At 40.0% G+C, this 19,129-nt stretch overlaps 2 protein-coding genes across 2 annotated transcripts; one reads left to right on the top strand and one right to left on the bottom strand.

Moving 5' to 3' along the window:
* Positions 1-1,001: 1,001 nt before the first annotated feature.
* Positions 1,002-3,295, top strand: LOC146454786 (uncharacterized). Its single transcript, XM_085095120.1, has 2 exons — positions 1,002-1,647; positions 2,522-3,295. Exons 1-2 carry the CDS (start codon positions 1,039-1,041, stop codon positions 3,293-3,295), a joined length of 1,383 nt encoding a protein of 460 aa, XP_084951246.1. The 5' UTR covers positions 1,002-1,038.
* A 567-nt stretch (positions 3,296-3,862) lies between these two features.
* On the bottom strand, positions 3,863-5,254 carry LOC146454785 (uncharacterized). Its single transcript, XM_085095121.1, has 2 exons — positions 4,976-5,254; positions 3,863-4,603 (listed from the first exon to the last, which is right to left on the bottom strand). The coding sequence occupies exons 1-2, from the start codon at positions 5,252-5,254 to the stop codon at positions 3,863-3,865; spliced, it is 1,020 nt and encodes a 339-aa protein (XP_084951247.1).
* Between the last annotated feature and the right edge of the window lie 13,875 nt (positions 5,255-19,129).

The raw sequence follows: 19,129 nt of genomic DNA, 5'->3' as shown, positions 1-19,129 counted from the left end.
ACACCCTAAATTAGTATGCAAAGGTATAAAAAGGACAAACCATGTTGTTTGTCGTGTTTTCAACGCTTAAAACTTCTGATCGTGAGTTTTGCTGAAGTTCCATCGGCTGTACAATCATCTTGGATAGAAGGGGGTGGGGGGTCGGGGTGGAATGGTGCTGTGATGTTTCCTTTTTTCTCTTCACCCACCCCATCCCACCCAGTATCATCCTTACCGTCCTTTGTTCTATGGACCCTTTTTTCATAATTGTTCTAAGTGATTGGAACAATAATCTTCAATTATTTCCCGTTCTTAATCAGCGTTCCGTGGAACAAAGGGCAATTTGGATAGTTTACTATAATAATTCCTTTCTTGTTCCTTTGGTCTGGCATTTATCAGACGCAATTCACTGTGGAGACATTGTACAACTGGTCAATTCAAATCACAGCATACAGACCAGGATGAAAAGGACAAGAAATGGCGTTAATATTCAGGAGAAAAGCAAATTAATGCTATGTCAAATCTGAAACCACAATAGAACCCACTTGTGCAATATGTGTTTGCCTTAATGAAGATGGATGAAACCTCCCTTGTGGCACGAAGTGATGACATCATTTGTAAGTATGGTGCCATTCAAGCTCAACGACTAGGTACTGAGCACTTCCACGAAATATCCCAGGGCATACATTAATAGCTCTTTTCACGGTTATGTTACCCGCTGAAGGCAGTATCGTGGGCGGGTGCGGAAGCGAGGCAATTTCAGGTTAAAACCGTTAAAATCACGCGTATGTGAACAGCAAAAATCATTTGTCATCGTCTGTCATGACGTGGAAGTTTTGCTCCGTGTTTGGCTGTGACAACAGCAAAAAAAAAGAAGACTGCCTGCGTGCAAGGCTGCAAAAAGTCTCCTTCAAAAGAAAAGTGCACCCACAAGAATACCCGGAATTACAAAATGTTTTGTTCTTCTTCTTCCCTAAAGAAGCAGAATTACGGAGGAAGTGGTTTCATTTTTTAATGAGAAAGGACATCAAAAGCGTAAGCCAAATTACATTGAATCACATGATTTGTTCCGTTCATTTCCAAGGAGGAGTAGGGTATTGTAAGGCATATCCAGTTCCAACCATCTATAATGATCCCGCGATTGTGCTTCGCTTCAACACGAATACAGCAAAGTGTAAAGCACCAAGATCACGATCACTCTCGGTTGAAGTGAAACGGAAGTGCTACGAAACAGTCTCAAAAGTGACCAGCACCACCAAGAACAATGAGCGCGATCAATTTCCACATTTGGAACCTCTGGCAGTAGGAAATAGAGACGAGCAGAGCATGGCAGACTTTCTTGTCTATGATCTCGCCTCAGCTGTAAAGCAAGATCATAACTATTCATCCGTAAATTGTTCAGTGGGAACCCAAACTTTTCTGAGCTCAGACGATCTTGACGAACAAAACCAAGAGATCAAGCGCTTAAAAGCTAAACTGGAAGACAAAGAAAATCTTCCGAGAGAGTTATTTATCAGTCAAGCGACCAAGGAGGACTCTGCGGTGAAATTTTACACTGGAATACCCTCCCTAGCGTTACTTATGGCTACTTTTAGTATTCTGAAACTTGCAGCGGAAAAAATGAAGTATTGGGTGAAAGGAGAAAGTTACCAAGCGGGAAAATACATGGTGAGATTTTTATCATTGCTGTATTTCAATGTCTTTCTTTTTTTAATTTTTTTTTAAAGTCAATAAATTATTGATTTATAAGGAAGTATTTAAGATGGGCTCATTTAACAGTTTACATTACTGTCTTGTAATTTGGTGGATGAATAGTACAATTCTAAATCAATATTGATGACAAAATGTGGTATTCTGGCAACAAATGCCTAAACATTGTCAAACATTCTATATTTATCATATCAGGCTACCACAGCATAACCTGCAAAAATACCCTGAAAACTTATCCTTTTTCTAATTTAAGGTGTTTCTGGGGGGAGGGGGGGGGGGGTCCTATGGAGATTTTTAACTTTGTTTAACTGTATCTTGATATCCTGACCATTATTCAATTTAAAAAAATGAGGTCACCGAGTTCATTTTTGAGTTTTTAGCTCATGAAGGTTGTTAATTCCAGGTGGAAAGACACTCATAATGTGTACATAAATGATGGAGAATTCTTTTCCTACAAATATGCAGCAAACAGTGATGTAAACTGTTTTTAACCACCTTAACTGAGGTGGCACCAATTATTTGATAAAGGGGGGGTGGTGGGGGCTGAAATGCAATCGTCTGGATTATGGAAACTTCTATGGGGTCTAGGGAATACTCCCCCCGAAAATTATTAAATGCAGAGACCTGGAAAGGCATTTCAACTATTTTAAATAATTTTTTTCTTAAGGTGGGGGTGGGGGGGGGGGGGGGGGGGCAAGGAGGAGAGAGGTAAGGAGGAGAGAGGCTAAATACCAGCTGCTGTCCCCAAATAAACTAAATATTATACTTGTACAATGTAGAACTTGGCTTTCAGTTTACCTTAAAATAAAACTTCTTATTTTTTTCCCCTTAGGAGTGTGATACAAAACGGAAATCTGGGCCTAAAAGAAAGTTACCATTGTTTGATGAATTTGTTATGACTCTAGTCAAAATAAAACATGGCCTGACAGGAAGGTTTGTGGCTGGCATCTTTGGTGTATCAAATACTCTGGTCACAAAAATCTTTGTCACATGGACAGCTTTTCTTACTCGTGAAATGCAATACCTCATTCACTGGCCATCAAGAGATCAGATTAAAAGTTGTCTACCAAAGTGTTTCAAAAATTACCCAAATACTAGAGTCATCATTGACTGTACTGAATTCCAGGTAGAAAAATCCAAAACACCCACAGCACAAATTCAAACATGGAGTGAATACAAACAAAGAAATACATTAAAGTGTCTGGTTGGCATTTCACCTTCGGGTGCGTTTACATTTATTTCCAAATTATGGTCTGGCAACGTATCTGACAACGAACTTACAAAGAAGTGTGGGATTTTAGATCTCCTAGAGGCTGGAGATGACATCATGGCAGACCGTGGCTTCACAATACGAGATTATTCTACAGAGAGGGGTCGTACATTAAATATCCCTCCTTTTTCAAAAGGAAAACCACTATCAAGTAAGCAGGTCACAAAAACAAGACGAATTGCCTCTTCAAGAATTCATGTTGAACATGCTATTGAGAGGCTAAAAAATTGCTCTTTTCTTCAAAAGGTGATTCCTCTAAAAGTTAAACACACAATAGACAATGTAGTTATGATTTATGTAGCTATTTCTAACCTGTACCTAAAGCTAGTAAAGTAAACATTTAACTTAACAAAGTAGGAAGAACAAACTCCAGGAAAAATGCTTTCAGTTTCTCCCTCAAATGAAGCCAAAACTCTTTATCAAATGGCACATTCACAATACAAACACCCTTGTCAATGTAAATAAGAAGTGCACCTTCCTCAAGTTCACATGCCGCCATTTCAATCTGTATCTGAGTGTACCATGGAGAGCTTGTCTTCAGTGTTAGTTTACCTTTGACTTCACGAACATGGCCAGAACTAATTGCAGCTTCCTTGGGAGTTTTTTCTCTGAATTTCCATAAGCATTTTGCTTCAACAACTCTGCCATCAGAGGTTATACCATCAGGGCTGGCACCAAGGAATGAATAGTCATTTAACAGAACAAGCCCAGTCTTTCTAACCGAAAATTTTGGTGAATTTAACCTCTCAATTGAAACATAATGTTCTATTGCATCATCTTCATGAATTCGTCCATACTTTATTTGTGGAGGAAGCTTATCATCGTCCAAAGAACATTTACCCATTATAGCATTAATTAAGCTTGTAGGATCAGTTCCTTCTCTCCTAGTGTCCACTCTATGTGTCACCAAACCTGTAATACTCGGCCAATTCTATGCTTAAACCAATTTGAAATACTGCTTTGACCCACAGTAATTGATGATATTTCCTCTCTTTGGTCTTTGTTGACTTTGTAATTTAAAACATAATTCTTGGCAAATTCTAAATGTTCACCTGTCATTAAGTTTTGTTCCTTGGAGTCCGTCTTAAGCTCTTTTATTATATCAGACATGCAAGGAGCATGTGGTGTAATGACAGCTTCTTCCTCTTTAATAACATTAATGTCATGTTCAATAGGAAAGCCTTCTCGAAGAGGATTTGCTTCTGGGGTAATTACAGGAAATATATCTAGGCAAACGGCATCCGGATGAATGTCATGTATTGCATACTGAAGGCGTTTTTGCCTCTTTTCACAAGATGCAACGACTGAATGAGGCCTGGGATCAAATTGGTGGCTTTCAAGTTGACCTAGCAGGAAGTTGTCTCCCTTTTGCCCTAAATTCAATTTGAAGGCTGGAGTTGAAGCCAAATCCCTTTTCTTTTGAATCCAGACGCAGGGTTTGCTTGTACACGAAAGTGGATCATTTTGTTTTGCAATTGTGTTCTGAAGATTAAACAAACTGGCTGACAGATGTCTACATGCTCCATCTGCTCCACCAAAGCAGTTACAAAAACCTGATAAAACTTCTCCATACATTTTTAGGATAACCCATCCTTCATAATATGGTTTATCATTCCATGTCTTCTTCCTTTCTGTTGGACGTTCCTAAATAAATTGATCAGTTAGGTTGTGAAATGGTTCAAAATAGAGTGCTTCATTTAAAGCAACCTAGCTATATTATTTATCAAACACTACAATTCAGACCACAAAAACTTTAAATTGCTTGCAATCATTTTATCTCAACATAGAAGCTTAAACACACAGTTGATATTGTGGTTCAGATTTTTTAAAAATAATAGTTTAAAAATTTCTAGATCAATATTAAATGTCTATTTTTTCTTAAGCCATTTTTCAGAGTTGAAAATAATAATCTGCTAAGGGATGATCAGCAGTTAATATCAGCGTTTCTTCCAAACCCTGTAAGTTGTTTGATTAACCTATAATATATAATTATTTAAGGTAACTATCTGAGCTAACCTGAAATCTTACATAGCAATAGTTTATAGCTTTTAAGACCACTTGCTGGAGATTCACGATGTGTCCTGCCTCGTAAAGTTTATAGCCCTGTAAGTCTTTGTAGGCTTTTAATCCATCGTGATCGTAGCCTGGCTTTATGATCATGTAGTTGTACAAATCTGCATACGTAAACCTTGGAGCATTTGAAAAATCTGTCCACCATCCCTCTTTGATCGACGACACCAGCGGCAGACGGCCCTGATCTGGCGTATCGTGTTTACACAGAACTAACTCTGACATATCTTCGCTGTCCGCAGAAATTTCTTGCAGGCGTAATTTCCAGGCTTGGAATGCGAGATTTGAGAGTTGCTCCTTGTTGTACGCTTTGCCCAGATCACTTGTTTGGACCCCCTGTAGTACTAAATATTTTCTTAAAACAACTCCTTTCTGCCGGCTAAAGTAGTTCCTATCGAGTTCCTCGGACAATTATTCTTCGAGATTCCACATTAATGAGCCAAAGCCATCGTTAGAAGCACAATCGGAAGTCTGTAAAGTCTGTTTTGCTTGCCCGAATTTGCCTTGACTTCGTTTTCGTCTACAGTACTGTATTCAGCGGTGTTGCGAACCGCGAAAAGAGCTATTAGCAAGACTACTTATTCAACTTAGAAAAGACAACACTGTCACCTACCTCAAAGATGCTCTCAAGCAAGAATGTTTTGACCACATTATTGCTTCAGTTGAGTCTTTGTAGTGTTGACAATTCTTCAACACAGTTAGTGGGAGCAGCCTCACTTGCATTAGAACTAGGACATGCTTTTAAAAAAATGTATCACAATCGAGAGAGGTAAGGCGCTGCAGACAAAAGATGAAACACTACTTCAGGGGCAAGACAACCTAGAGAAGCTGATGGAGTCTGAATGGGAGGACAAAATGTCATCACATTCATTGACCACACTACACAAGAGGAAGTTCAACAAAATAAACCTCCTACCACTGGCAGAGAATTTGGAAAAGCTGAGAAAACATTTCGTCGGAAGAAATGAAGTATTAACGGACAAAGTGTTCAAAAAACCAACCCTTGAGAACTGGGGCCAGCTGGCAGAAGTCACCCTGTGCAGGGGTTATCATTTTTAAAGGCCCACATTCACCCAAGATGTATTGCGCGCCGAGGAACAGTTTTCATATATGAAAACCCCCCCATTTATTTGAGGGGGAGTTGAGTGAGAAAGCAATAAGCGATCACGAATATTCTTTCCCTCCAGCACGAGTCGTAAAGGAAACCCGCATGAACCGCTTGAGTTCATACAGCCAATAAGGTCACGCGTTTAGACAATACAGCATTTCAAAACAAAAACAAACGACCGCAACGACTCTTGGGTGAAGGTGGGCCTTTAATAAATGAAGAGAGGAGAGGCCTCAAATATGTTACCAGATGCATTTAACAATAGACCAGACTGGAATGAGATGACCTCACCAGGAATAAGAGCCTCCCTGGAACCTGTTGAAAGACAGCTGTGCCAGAGGTAAAAACGTCATCTGAACCATTGATACTCCAGCCTTCTTTTTGCTTTGTTGCACACAAAGTTATAGTGCAGACACTGAAGCTGCAAATGCTTAGGGCCGTTTTAAGTTTGTTTCAAAGCTGTTCATCAGTCCTATGATTATTACTTTATATTACTTTCTTCTGGAATCAATAAGCCTAAAAATGCCCCCAACAAATGTCTAAATCTTGCACATGCTTGGCCATTTTAAAAAAGGACGGAAAAAGTAATGCCTTTCCATGGCATGCCGATCTGCAAGGTAATCCACATGTGTCGTGCTTTTTTCCAAGTTTTCTGAAATTTCAAAGCAGTTTATCTTTTGTTTGGCATTGTCTTCTATTTTACATTGCCATTATCTGCAATATTAACCACACCTTTATTACCCTTAATCTTTACTTATTCAATGCATGTTAGGAGTGTAGCAAAACTCTTTTGTTTGTCCCAGAAAGAGGGGAGAGGAACGGTTTAGGGAGGGAGGGAGGGAGACACAACCAAGAATGATAGGGAAGAGGCAGAAAAAAAGAAATAGGGAGACGGGAGAACCAGCATTAAAATTTACGTTTTCTTAACTGTTTTGTCCACGATCGTGTCAGCCAATTTTTTTCCATATCCTCAGAACTCAAAAAGTTTTAACTTCTCAGGAGCCTTGCTTAGACACACCAGTGCTGTTCATCATTGAAAGTGCCAAATGTCTTCTTGTTAATCGTATGGAATTTCAGTGTTTTGTATTATTAAGAGTCGTATGTAAACAAACGGAAGAAAGATAGATGTTATGGCAAGAAATGGACACATTTTCTCTTGTAGAATGTAAATGTTCACATTGTGACATGCCTGTCACGCACGCTGTACTATGTAACACAATAAAATATTACCATGACGTAATCTTCTGATTATTACTGTCAGAAAAGACTGCTTTCGTGCCCTGAGTTGCAAGAACAACAAATGTATATTGAATACAAGTATTAATACTTAGTGTGTTGTCCTTTTCCAGTAATGGCACCCATACGGCCATCCGTAGTGTCTATAATCTTGTCAATAACTTCTGAAGGAAACTTGTACATTGTTCTAATTACGTGTGTTAAAAATTCATCAAATGTCTCACGCGTAATCTTTAATTCTAGAGCCTGTTTTCTCAGTATTTTTTTCAACAAGATTAAAGAAATTCTCGAAAGGAGTTATGTCAAGGCTGCGAGGCGGTATACATAATTGGTTTGCCCTGTTCATTTTAAGTACTCTTTTAACAAGCGCACAATTCTGGTTCGGTGCGTTGTCTTGTACAAACATGTGAGAACCATTCTTGTCTGCTCTTGCAAACATAGAATCAAATTTTCCCTTAACAAAAGAGGCAATTGAACGGCTGTTCAGATTATCACATGCATGACACTCAATTACTCCTTTACCGTAACTAATGGCCACCTTTAATCTTAAAACGCAACCTCCACTCCCTTCTTTGCATCCTTTACCTGTGCATCCCTGAATAAGCCCTACGCACACTCTCCTCCATATTCTCCCTTGTGGCACTCTAGCTTGATCCGCCGGATTTCTTTTATAATAGAAACTGACACCATCCAAATAGAAAGCAACCGTATTGCTCCAAATATCCCGAGAATGGTTATTTTTAATGTTCTTTGCAACACGTTGACGCATGCCATCCTCGGACATTAAGCCTTTTTTACGCGCCTGCAGGTAGTGGTAGCCTTCCTTGTGCAGAAAACGCCTAACAGTCCTGCTGCTAACTTCGTTAGGCTTTAGAGAAGCCCGCTCCATAATCCTACTGGAAGAAAAATGTCCTTCCTCTTTTCGTAGTGCTCGCAAACAGTGAATAATTTTTCTCTGGTCGTGTCCGCACTACTTAATCGGACGTCCTCCTGTGCATTTAAGAGGGCCGGTCTTTCTCACAGATATGAACTTGTCTCGAATTCTGTAGACCGCTGCAAGTGAAATGTTGCATAGTTTCATTATCTCTACAGCTGGTAATATCTTCTGCCGTGCCAAACATCCAATATACGCCTTTCTTTGAGAGTCAATTGCGCCCCTATAAACCATTGCATAAATGGCGAAGTGATGAGATAATGCCTCTCTTTGCGTAATAAATTAGAACCATTATCTCCGCGGCCCAGAACCAATTAACGGCAATATCCCTGGACGTTAATTAGTACGCAATGTCCAATTACATATGACCAGGTCGGGTTTTTGTGCAGGGCTAGATCGCTATTTTTCAATAATTTGTCTGTTTTACAATCGTGGACAAATCTCATTAAGAAATCTGAACGCGGCAAACAAAAAACAATTATTTACTATTCCTCCCCTCGAATTTCTACAAGTTAGTTCTCCCTCCCCCTACACAATGTTGATTTGGGAAGTGCTGATTGCCGGGAAACTGTTCATGACCTACCAAACAAACTGAGTTGGGGGGAAGCGGGGCGGGGGAAATATGGTCGTTTAATTGTTTACTTGTAAAAAACCTTAAAAGGGTATGTTTTCTTAACCGTTTTCTACACGATTGTAGAAAGAAATCCAGTCGTTGAAGTGATTTCATTTTTTTTTCATATCTCGAGCATCTTTGCCAGTAGAGACATTTCTCTGTGACGTCTGAAAATGACAAAAGTCTAGCCCATTTGAAAAATTGAATACGTAAAGAGGGTTTGCAGTTAAGAAAGGTGCAACTTCGTGTTTGAAACTGCATTCTTTTGGTAGAACACAGTAAACGTCAAGAGGGCCAATGCTACAACAATTTTACAGAATCATTCACTGATGAGCAATGGTGTATTGCATTGTCAAAAGTTTTAAATGATTACGATTTTGTGATAACTGTGAAAACTGTTCATGCAAACGTTGAGAGCTCAGTTTCCAAAGTGCAGCCAGTAGCTTGGGCTCTACCAAATCAGCTCAATCATCAACACAACCAAGATCAAGCTCAACTTGGTAAGGAATACAAGGAGAAACCAACAACCCAACAACCGTTCCCAGAGATTGTGACTCCATCCTCAGAAGTTTTGGACTCTTCAGTGGTTTTGTCCATAGACAAAGAGGAATATAACGTTGACTCTTTGAATGTGATAGAGACAGAGGAGTTTGCAGTTGAAGAAAATGAATTCACTCTTGACACGTTGTCCACAACAGATTGTAGTCCTTCAAAGCAGTCGAGAATAATGAATACTGAATCAAGGCAAGTAACCGTGGATTGTCTGCTAGAAAATCTTTTCCTCCTATTACTCTATCAATAACCGATCATGAGGCATCTGATACTGCAGTACAAGTAAAAGCAAGCAGCCTCAACAGTGAGTCTCACGTGTCTCAATTTGGCATCGATTTTCAGCAGGAATTAACCACACATCCAAATCTAGCTCCTAATCAGCTTGTTGGACAAGAGTTGACGGCTCATGACTTGACTGATGCATTTCGACCCGACTGGTATGATCACTGTGATTCTGTAGTTAAGAATTTGCATGAGCTTCTTACATGGGGTGAACTTCCCAGAGAACACATCTGCTACAAGTTTCTGAAGGATGTTATCGGGTATATTCACTGCATGACAAGTAGGACAGGCGACAACAGGTTTGCTGGTGTTGGGACAACGATGTAAAAGAATTTCTACAATCTATTCGAAAAGTGGGAAAGAAGCACATTCTTTGATTAATGAGGGGACCAGCAATAGAAGGCAAAGTGAGATGGTCTCACTTTGACATAAAAAGCTTCAACATCCCCATTCCAAGCCTTGATACCATATCCAGGGACAAAGGAAAGTCGTAAAAACCTCAATCTGGAATCATAAAGCCGTTTCTTCAGGGTTTCATTAAAATGGCTATGGCACATGCACAACCAATAGCTGAGAATGGATTACTTAAAACTATTTCTGTAGTGAGAAGGATCGATGGATTTGGATTAAAAGGTGTCTGCCCATGAGACCAGATTGTAAATTAGTTGATCGGCTCAACGCCAACGAGAGACATTGAATAGTCCTTGCAAATCCAAATCCCGATCCTTCCAAGCTTAGAGATCTTCATGTAAAAGAGGCAGAATTAGAAGTGCTCTCAACACTAGACTGCAGTATGACTCTTCCTGTAGTTGCCAACTACATCGGAAAAAGAAATGGGGAGGAGACATATAATGACAAGAAGCTGTGCGTAAAACAAATTCAGATTTGCGAGGGTGGCCTGAAAAAGGTAAATCATGACCTCTCCTGCAGTAGAGAAAATGGCGACCTTTGTAACAGCTCCTGCTTCTTTGTGCAAACTGCAGTGAGAAAGGCTATACTAATGTTGACCCTTCCTTGAGGTCATGCAGTCGCTGCATGGGTAAAGAAATGGAGTGCATAAAACTAGTTGTGATTTTCAGCGCTTCAGATTGTGGTTCAAACTACATGAAAGCTATGAAAATCCACTCCAAAAACATTGCAAATGGGAACATTGACAATGATTTGCAACATATGCGTGCTATGCCTGATATAGTGCATGTTGTTAAATGCCTATCATGTAGCCTAACTAACTGGTTCCTCGTTGTTGAAGGCAACCAAATAAACACATCGTTTTTGGGGATTATCAGAGAGACTGAGCCTTTAGGCACACAGATGCGAAGAGTTTTACCACTTAAAGCTGTAAAACAATGTGATAGAATTCGATCCCAGACTCCTAGACAAAAACGTTTGGAGAGTGTCTGGGACCTGTTTTCACGTAAAATGTATGAGAAAGCTGCAAACTGATGCCTCAACAGACACAGTGTGTCCAGTGTACGAACGTTGATCATGACTCCAAATTTTGTCAACATGTTGTGTCGCCTCTGGTACCTGAGAAGTGGAGACTAAGCAACGACAACAAAGAAGGCAGCATAGAGCAGCCTCATTGTATTTTTCGAGGACCTCCCTCCACATTCCTTGTGTGCAATAAGTCAGAGGTCTATAGCATTCGACTGCACTACCCTGTACAGCTAAAATTTGTTGCAGGGACTTTTGAAATGGTTTCCTGTATTGCCTACAATAACAGTATTCTGATAATTAGGCATCTCGACATGGGACAAGTTTCTTTCTATGACTATTTATCCATCCTGACCCCCAAGTTTCCTGGCCAAAAAGAAGAGTTAAAGACATTCCTCGCAGAAAGAAACGTCGGTCCTAAAGCAGGAGTCAAAGAACTTAAATCAAAGGCAAAGGATTATATCAACAACCACAGTCATCATGATGACACTCTAATCACTCTAATCAAGATTGGGGGTGTAACAGCTATGGCGTTTTGTGCACCAGATTTACTCTACCTCAGAGGACAAGACTTAGAGGACTCTTTTGTAAATCACTTATTAGTGACATTGATTTCCTCAATAAAGATTATTATTACCTCGGCAGCACTGCTGAGGATGCTGTACTTGAAGTCTCTCTAAGTTACAAATACTTTTAAAGTCGAGGGTAACATTTTGAGGAGGTTACCGTTCCCAAATGGAGAGCATTATGTTCCTGGCAGCCTTTTTTAAACTAATTTGGTAGTTAATGGTGGCCTAATTGAGTTAGATCTTGAGACTGAGCAGCACTTTAAAATGCTCCATAACAGTCCACTTTCCACCCCACATGGCCTGTGGCTGTGGGCTCTACAATCTACTTTTCAGACATCAAGAGTCGACAGATCAAGTATTTTTTTTTCTTCCTGTTAGCTTCAGAGAGCCAGACATTAAAGTGTACCCTGGAAACGGAGAGTGTTCGCAAATATGGCCTGGCAAACATGGCTTCATTTGGTCGACCAAGTTTGATTGCCGCAGAAGAAAACTTGTTGATAGTCTTTTACATCAGTGTAGATGCTATAACACTATTAAGCAGCAGGAAGCCCCTTTATTTAGCTATGCAACAATTTAGCAGCCTGTAGCCTGTTTTGGAGTTCACACTAACAACAAGCATATTGTGGCAAGTGATGCACTTCATGCAGTTATAAACAGCTTGTAACTCTACCGTAAGTGCCAATCCGATGTCAGGGAGCTGTTTGAGCCTGCACCAAATAAGAGTTTAGATTGATCACTGGGCTTGCCTTCGCACAAAACATTGAGCTCACTTGCCATGGTCCATGCGGGCTCAAAGATGCAATCAGTGACCTTTCAGACATGTCACAAAATGAGGACCTCAACTTCGTAACAAAAGCACTTCCAACACGGTTAACAAGCATGTGTTTGCGAAAACACGAGAGCTTGGGTTCAATGAAGCTGTTGTATGCTTGGATGTTGCCATAAATTTTCCTACTATCGTTGACGAAGTGATGAAGAGGATTACCAAGCTTCCATTCATCTTCTACACTCATCCGAAGTCCTATTACAAAGTTCCCATAGAATTTGTTAAGTTTGAAGACATGCCAACCATCCCAAAGCCACCCCATGTGTCACTTCCATCACATGAGATTGCTAAGCTGCATGATTACAGGAAAAAAAGGCTTGAGGCTGTTAGAGTTGCCACAGTACCCAGTGAAACTACAAAGCTCAAATTTACAATGTTGCCTTGTACGCAACGGAGGCACCTCAATATGCAGGTCTTGACTTTTTTTCTTGGCGGACATACCCCTGTTTCCCTGGCAAGGAAAGTCCTTTTCTATCACGGCACGGTCTTGCACAAAAGCAGCCAAAAAAATGAAGTGCTTATGGTTGCGGAGGAAGATATTTTTTACGTTGGATCTCCTATAACTGCAGACATTTTTATCCAAGACAGACAGAACAGCCTTCATTTTAGCTGGAGTTGCACCAAGCCCGCAGCAAGCCTCGGAACATTTGTGCCCACTAGCATTGAACTTCACTGCTCTGTGGAGGGTGTAGTAGGAGAAGGCATCACACTCACTGAAGACCAGTTTGAGGAGCTTCAAGCTGTACGGCAGGGGATAAGCGATAGAACCGATGTTGACAGTAACCAAGAACTGGAAGAACAATTATTGGCCAGTGCAACTTGCCTGCACGTACAGGCAGCAGGTGGGTTTGAGTTCCCGCAAGATATCACAACTTTCTCTGACTTTAAAGCAGAAAGTGAAGTTACTGAAGTCTGCGTTTGAGCCTAGGGGTCCATCACGTGGGAGCTTATTGCGATTTCTGTTACATAAAGCGACTAGGAGTATTTCTAATCTCCCCTGCATGAGATGCTAGTCCATTGCAGGGTTCCCCCAACATCAAATTGGTCGGCACCCATTTATCAGAGGTCTCTTCATCATTTAGGAAAAAAAAAAGATGTCCTGAACTGCATTTGACACTTAGGTGAATAGAGGCACAATGAGAGCAAAGGCCACAATGCAGTGCCCCAGCCAGATCCAGCCAAGACTCGAAGTCAGACTGCTCGATCTGGAGTAGAGCACGCTAACCATTAGCCCACTCCAGAAAGTGAAGCGGTAGGTTGTAAATTACATTCAGATAATTTTGTACAAACAGTGGAATGCTTAAATTAACGAATGTACTTGCCTTACTCTGTTTCATGTAGCAAGTAGTTGTAACCATTCTGACCTTTGTACAGTAGTTTAATAAAAACTAAACTAGTGAGCAGCACTCTGCGAACTGTAGTTGTATAACTTCTTTATTACTCCTACGCCTTTCGTGTGACTAGCGCACACTTCGTCAGGGAGTTTAACAATACAACATGATGTGCCTGTATATATACCTAACTCATACTTAGAGTTTACATATTTTTACTCTAAGTATGAGTTAGGTATATATACAGGCACATCATGTTTAATTGTTAAACTCCCTGACGAAGTGTGCGCTAGTCACACGAAAGGCGTAGGAGAAATAAAGAAGTTATACAACTACAGTTCGCAGAGTGCTGCTCACTAGTTTAGTTTTTATTAAATTATAAATGTTGGAAACACCAAAGCTTCAAGCTTACGTGACAAAACCGAAAGGTCGCATGGGAAGAAGAATATATACGTGTTTCATATGTTTTCCTTTTTTTAAGACGTGGAAACGAGGCACTACGGTGAAGTAGCAAATAAAATGAGCCTCTTAAAAGACTCACCAGGGAGAGGGGTGAAAAATCAGGGAGGAGGGAGAAACGGCCGAAAAAATTGAGGAAGAGGAAGAAAAATAGGGAGAAAAGAAATTTAACTGCCCGTTCCTCTCCCCTCCAGAAACAGCACATCAAAATTAGTAAAATGGCTGATGCTGAGAAAAATAATTTTTAATATTGCAGAGATACAGTTGTGTTAAATGTAAAAGTCTTATAGACATTTTTGTAAGAAACAGCCAAGTCTTACTCTTTAACTTACAAATCCATACAATGTTCTCGATTCAGAGTAAAGGAAACATATCTTGGCTACATTAAAAGATACTACTCTCAAACTTGGCCTTTTTTCTAATCTGAAGGAACTCCTTCGACTGATGGCAATGGATTTTTCTTACCTTGTTTATCCAAAAAATTAGGATATAATTGATAAAGAGAATGGCAATGAAACAGAAATGAAACTGGTCAGAAGATTTTAAACTAAGAATTAATTTGAACTACAACATACAAAAATGAAACCTACCACCTCCCTTTTTGACAACTACTGTCCCTTTCAGTTTTTTGGGTGAAGCGAGAACTGTATTTACCCAAATGACAATTAAGGCATTAATTACATTACAGTGCTTGGTCTACGTCGTTTTCCTTTGGGGTGGGGAATTTTAATGCCCATTGAACTTGGCATTGCCAAAATTCTTAACAGGAAGAGAGGGAGAGAGCTAGAGACCGACAGAATGGAGTGGATGCACGGAATTCAAACCACAAAATGTTATAAATGATAATAAAATTGGTTAAAAAATTAATGTTTATACATTTCAGTACAATAACATTCCAGTAGGCACCACGTTGCTTAGTGGTTTGGTGCTTGTTCGAGTGAAGGTTATTAATATTTTTCCTGCTACATGTATAGAATAAAGTGTGGTGCTTAATGGACGGCAGCCCTTATTTGGGGCTGTCCCCTTTAAAGTAAATTTGGTACTTTTGGTATTAAGTCTAAACTACTACAGGATCTGACATTGCGAACTTGCCTATAAAAATTGCATAGGACTAATTCAGATTCTGAAGGGAATTACATTAACTTTGTATGATTCACTAAAGGTTGAATGTGGCAGAAATGCTAGGCAAAAAAGGGCATAAGGTGCCAGTACTGCTAACTCCAGAGATGAAAACAGCAATCGACATGTTGAAAAGAAAAGAAGTCGACATCAACCTGCAAACCCATTTTTTTTTTCGCACGAGCAAGTGAAAACTCTACCTCGCACCTCAGAGCTGGGACACCTTGAACAAAATAACAGACACCAGGTCTCAACTTGAAGCAGCCAAAACCATTTCAAGCAACTGTCTGAGAAGATATGTTGCCGAGAAGATATGTTATCTCGCAAATATTGGACTTACAACAAAAAGAACCAGATTCACTGGCAAGACACGTGGGACATGACATCCAGGTACAGCACAAATACCATAGGTTGCATGAATCAACCCGGGAGCTGGCAAAAGGTAGCAAGATATTGTCTGTGGTGGATGAGGGAAACGTTTTGCAAGAATGCAGGGAAATCTTTCAATGAGCTTGAGGTTGAGTTACCTGATGGTAAGTAACAGAAAAATTATTAACAATGTCATAACCTTGCTGATGCAATGTCTGCGAAAAAGTTTATGGCTTAAATCTACAAGACGTAGACATTTAGGAAAAATTTGTTACAAAGGTAAAGATTGGGAGAAATTTATAAGATTATTGACAACAGCAAAGTGGAACCTTCCAAAAACACTACTCTAAGTGTAAACTAGGCCACTGAGTAAGGTATGTTTCAGATGCAGTTTTATGTTGGCCCCATCACAAAAAAATGTCTCTGATTTTCATGCTTTTAAGTATGGGCAGAACATTTTTGCTAAGGTATCAAAGAAACAAAGAAAGGGGATAAAGAACGAAGACAATTGAAAGGCACAGGTTTGTAAGGTACATGTATTCAGGATTTTTCATGTCTTTTAAACAATGATTTTTGCTCCTGGTGGTTCTCAGTATTAGATCAAGGGAAAGCGTACCACCAAGGCTTCATTGGGAAAGGTAGCATACATTTAACCACTTTCATTACACCATGGGGCAAAGCCTCTGTATGACCTCCTCAAGGGACCAGATGAGAAAGGACAACAGCCCTTCAGGACTCAAAGGAGGAAAAGGCAAACAACCAAGCATTGGGGTCAACAGTCATCTTGTGAACCAGTCATGTGGACTAGTGAAGATCACTCTCATTTTAACTTCACTATAAAGTACCGCCCAGGAACTGCAAATAGGGATGCAGATGCATTATCCAGGATGTCAATTGAGTAATATATCTGTAAATGCAAGGAAGAGGTTGAGCCCAGATATATGAAAGCTACAGTTGAGGCTATGCATGTTCAACGTAAAGGAGATGCAGTTTGGTTTACAGCATTAGCCAGTAGACAAATGTTTACTGAATCTGTGGTTACCAAGGACAAGCCAAAGTGTGGCAAAATGGTTGTTCCCATAAGTAACAACATTTTCGGCGGCAATACAACTTACCACACCACTACTTCAACCAAACGTCAAAAGTAACTTGGAAAGAAACTACTCGGCCACTTTCATTTTCATTTTCTATTGCAGGGATAAGATGATAAGAAATACCCAAGAATTTTGCAGTGAAGACCTACGGCAAATTGGGGATCTGCAAGATACTAGTAAGAACCAAAACGTTTAATGTTTTAAAAGACCTTGCTTCAATTCGTACTTTATTTAATACTAGGAAAAGCTCAATAAATCTTGTTGTGGTTTCTGACGCCATCTCGAGGGGTAGGCAAACGCTTTGGAAATAACAGTGTTTATATGGGAACTCCGATGTCAAACACTTGTTAAACTGTGAAAACCAACAGCAACATTATTTTCTGGATTTGCGACAGTAAATGCCCTCTCATGACCCAGATACAGTAAAGTTACACCTAGACCAGGAATAGATTTAACTAGGTTTCTATAGTACTCCTTTCAGTAAACAATGATGGCTGACGAAAAGCATTCACTACTTCGCTAAGAAAGTAGGCTACTTTTTTCCCTAACACAGTCCGTTACTCTACTCAAACCAGCTGCCTACTTAAAATTTTATCGAAACCCCTATTGCATGAAGCAATTCACAACAGTAGAGATCAGGTTCTTCACACTCATTCTCACTTGGTACTGGTACTGTATACACTGTACATGCACATTAAGCCATTACCAATTTCACTTTTCAGACCAACAAGCATTTGGAAGAGGCTGTAAAAGGTGATTGGGAGAGCCAGTTGCATGGTATGTCAGCATGGGCACATTACCAAAAAACATCTTGCTGTGTATCAAATACGCCTTCATATATTCCCACTTCAAATCTTAATTGCAGTGTCAAACCTTAAATGTTAAATAAACAGAACGTTTTTTGTCACATACCCATGCTTAAATGCAAATGATAGTAGTTATAGTTTATTTGCTTTAAAGGGAAAGTATCAGGGCGTTTTTGGTATCTTTTGTTAAAGATAATGACATAAGATCTTCCATCAGCTGCCAAATAATCATAGAATGACGAGAGGAAAGAAATCAACTCAATTCTTGAAAGGAACAACTCGTAATCTGTTCTGGCGCATTTTGGAAACAAAAATGTGAGAACTTGAAAAACATTAGCCTAATATTTTTCAAGTTTCGGTCCATACTGGCCTACTCCATCTCTAGCCAGAGGCACTAATCGACAGTTTCATCGCACTGGGATGATAATTTATAACAAAACTAGACAATTATTTCTTTGTTTCTGCTGACAGAGAAACATTTTTGGGTTTTTAAATGACAGCAAATTTGCGTGATACTTCCCCTTTAAGGAAGAAGTCAAATTATCATTACTGTACCATAGGCATAGGTCGCACTTAGCAAAGTTTTGCGAGAATTTGTTTACTTTGCGGTCAAAATCTGTCAATGAAACACTTTTCCTAGTGCGACCCTAACTTTAATGGTTGGGCAAATTTTTGGAAATCGGCAAAAACATCAAAGGCGCCGTAGTGCTTGGGTGGGGCAGGCAGATTTCGGAAAACTCGGGCTAAACAATAGGAATCACAGCGAAAACTGTCATCACTTGTCACTGAACAGCAAACAGAAAATATGCAATAAAATTAAACAGCGCGCGAGATCTGCTTCAGTTCGCGCTCTTTCTTTATCATGGACGGACGTGGATTTTACAATTACTATAATTCATCGCAGTTCCCCGTGTTTTACGGTGGCAGCGCAGAGTATCCACAATATATGTATCCTCAAGGCCAAAGGTATAGTCCTGAAGAGGCAACTATTGGAACTATTGAGAGCCCTTCGCAGAATTCCGCTTCGTCTTCTCCGGAGCTCGTCGAACTCAGCAGACCAAGTTCGTCGTCTTCTTCTGGCGAGGAAAGACGAGTGTACGCTCGCTGGTCAAACGATGAAGAAAACATGCTGCTGAGATTATGGGCCGAGAATTTTGACCACCTTGAGAGCAGGGAAGCCCGAAAAGCGTGGGACGATATCGCAAATAAAATGAACGACAAATTCGGTACCAAGAAAACAACAGACAAGTACCAGAAGAAAATGAAGTACCTTGTCGATCGATACAAGCAGGCCAAAGACTGGAATAGCAAGCAATCTGGAGGAAATCGAAGGAAATCCGCTCATTACGATGAAATTGACGAAGTTCT

The sequence above is a fragment of the Pavona decussata genome, unplaced genomic scaffold, assembly GCF_977016875.1.
Source record: "Pavona decussata unplaced genomic scaffold, jaPavDecu1.1 SCAFFOLD_300, whole genome shotgun sequence".
NCBI lineage: Eukaryota > Metazoa > Cnidaria > Anthozoa > Scleractinia > Agariciidae > Pavona > Pavona decussata.
This window is presented reverse-complemented; position numbering and strand designations above follow the sequence as displayed.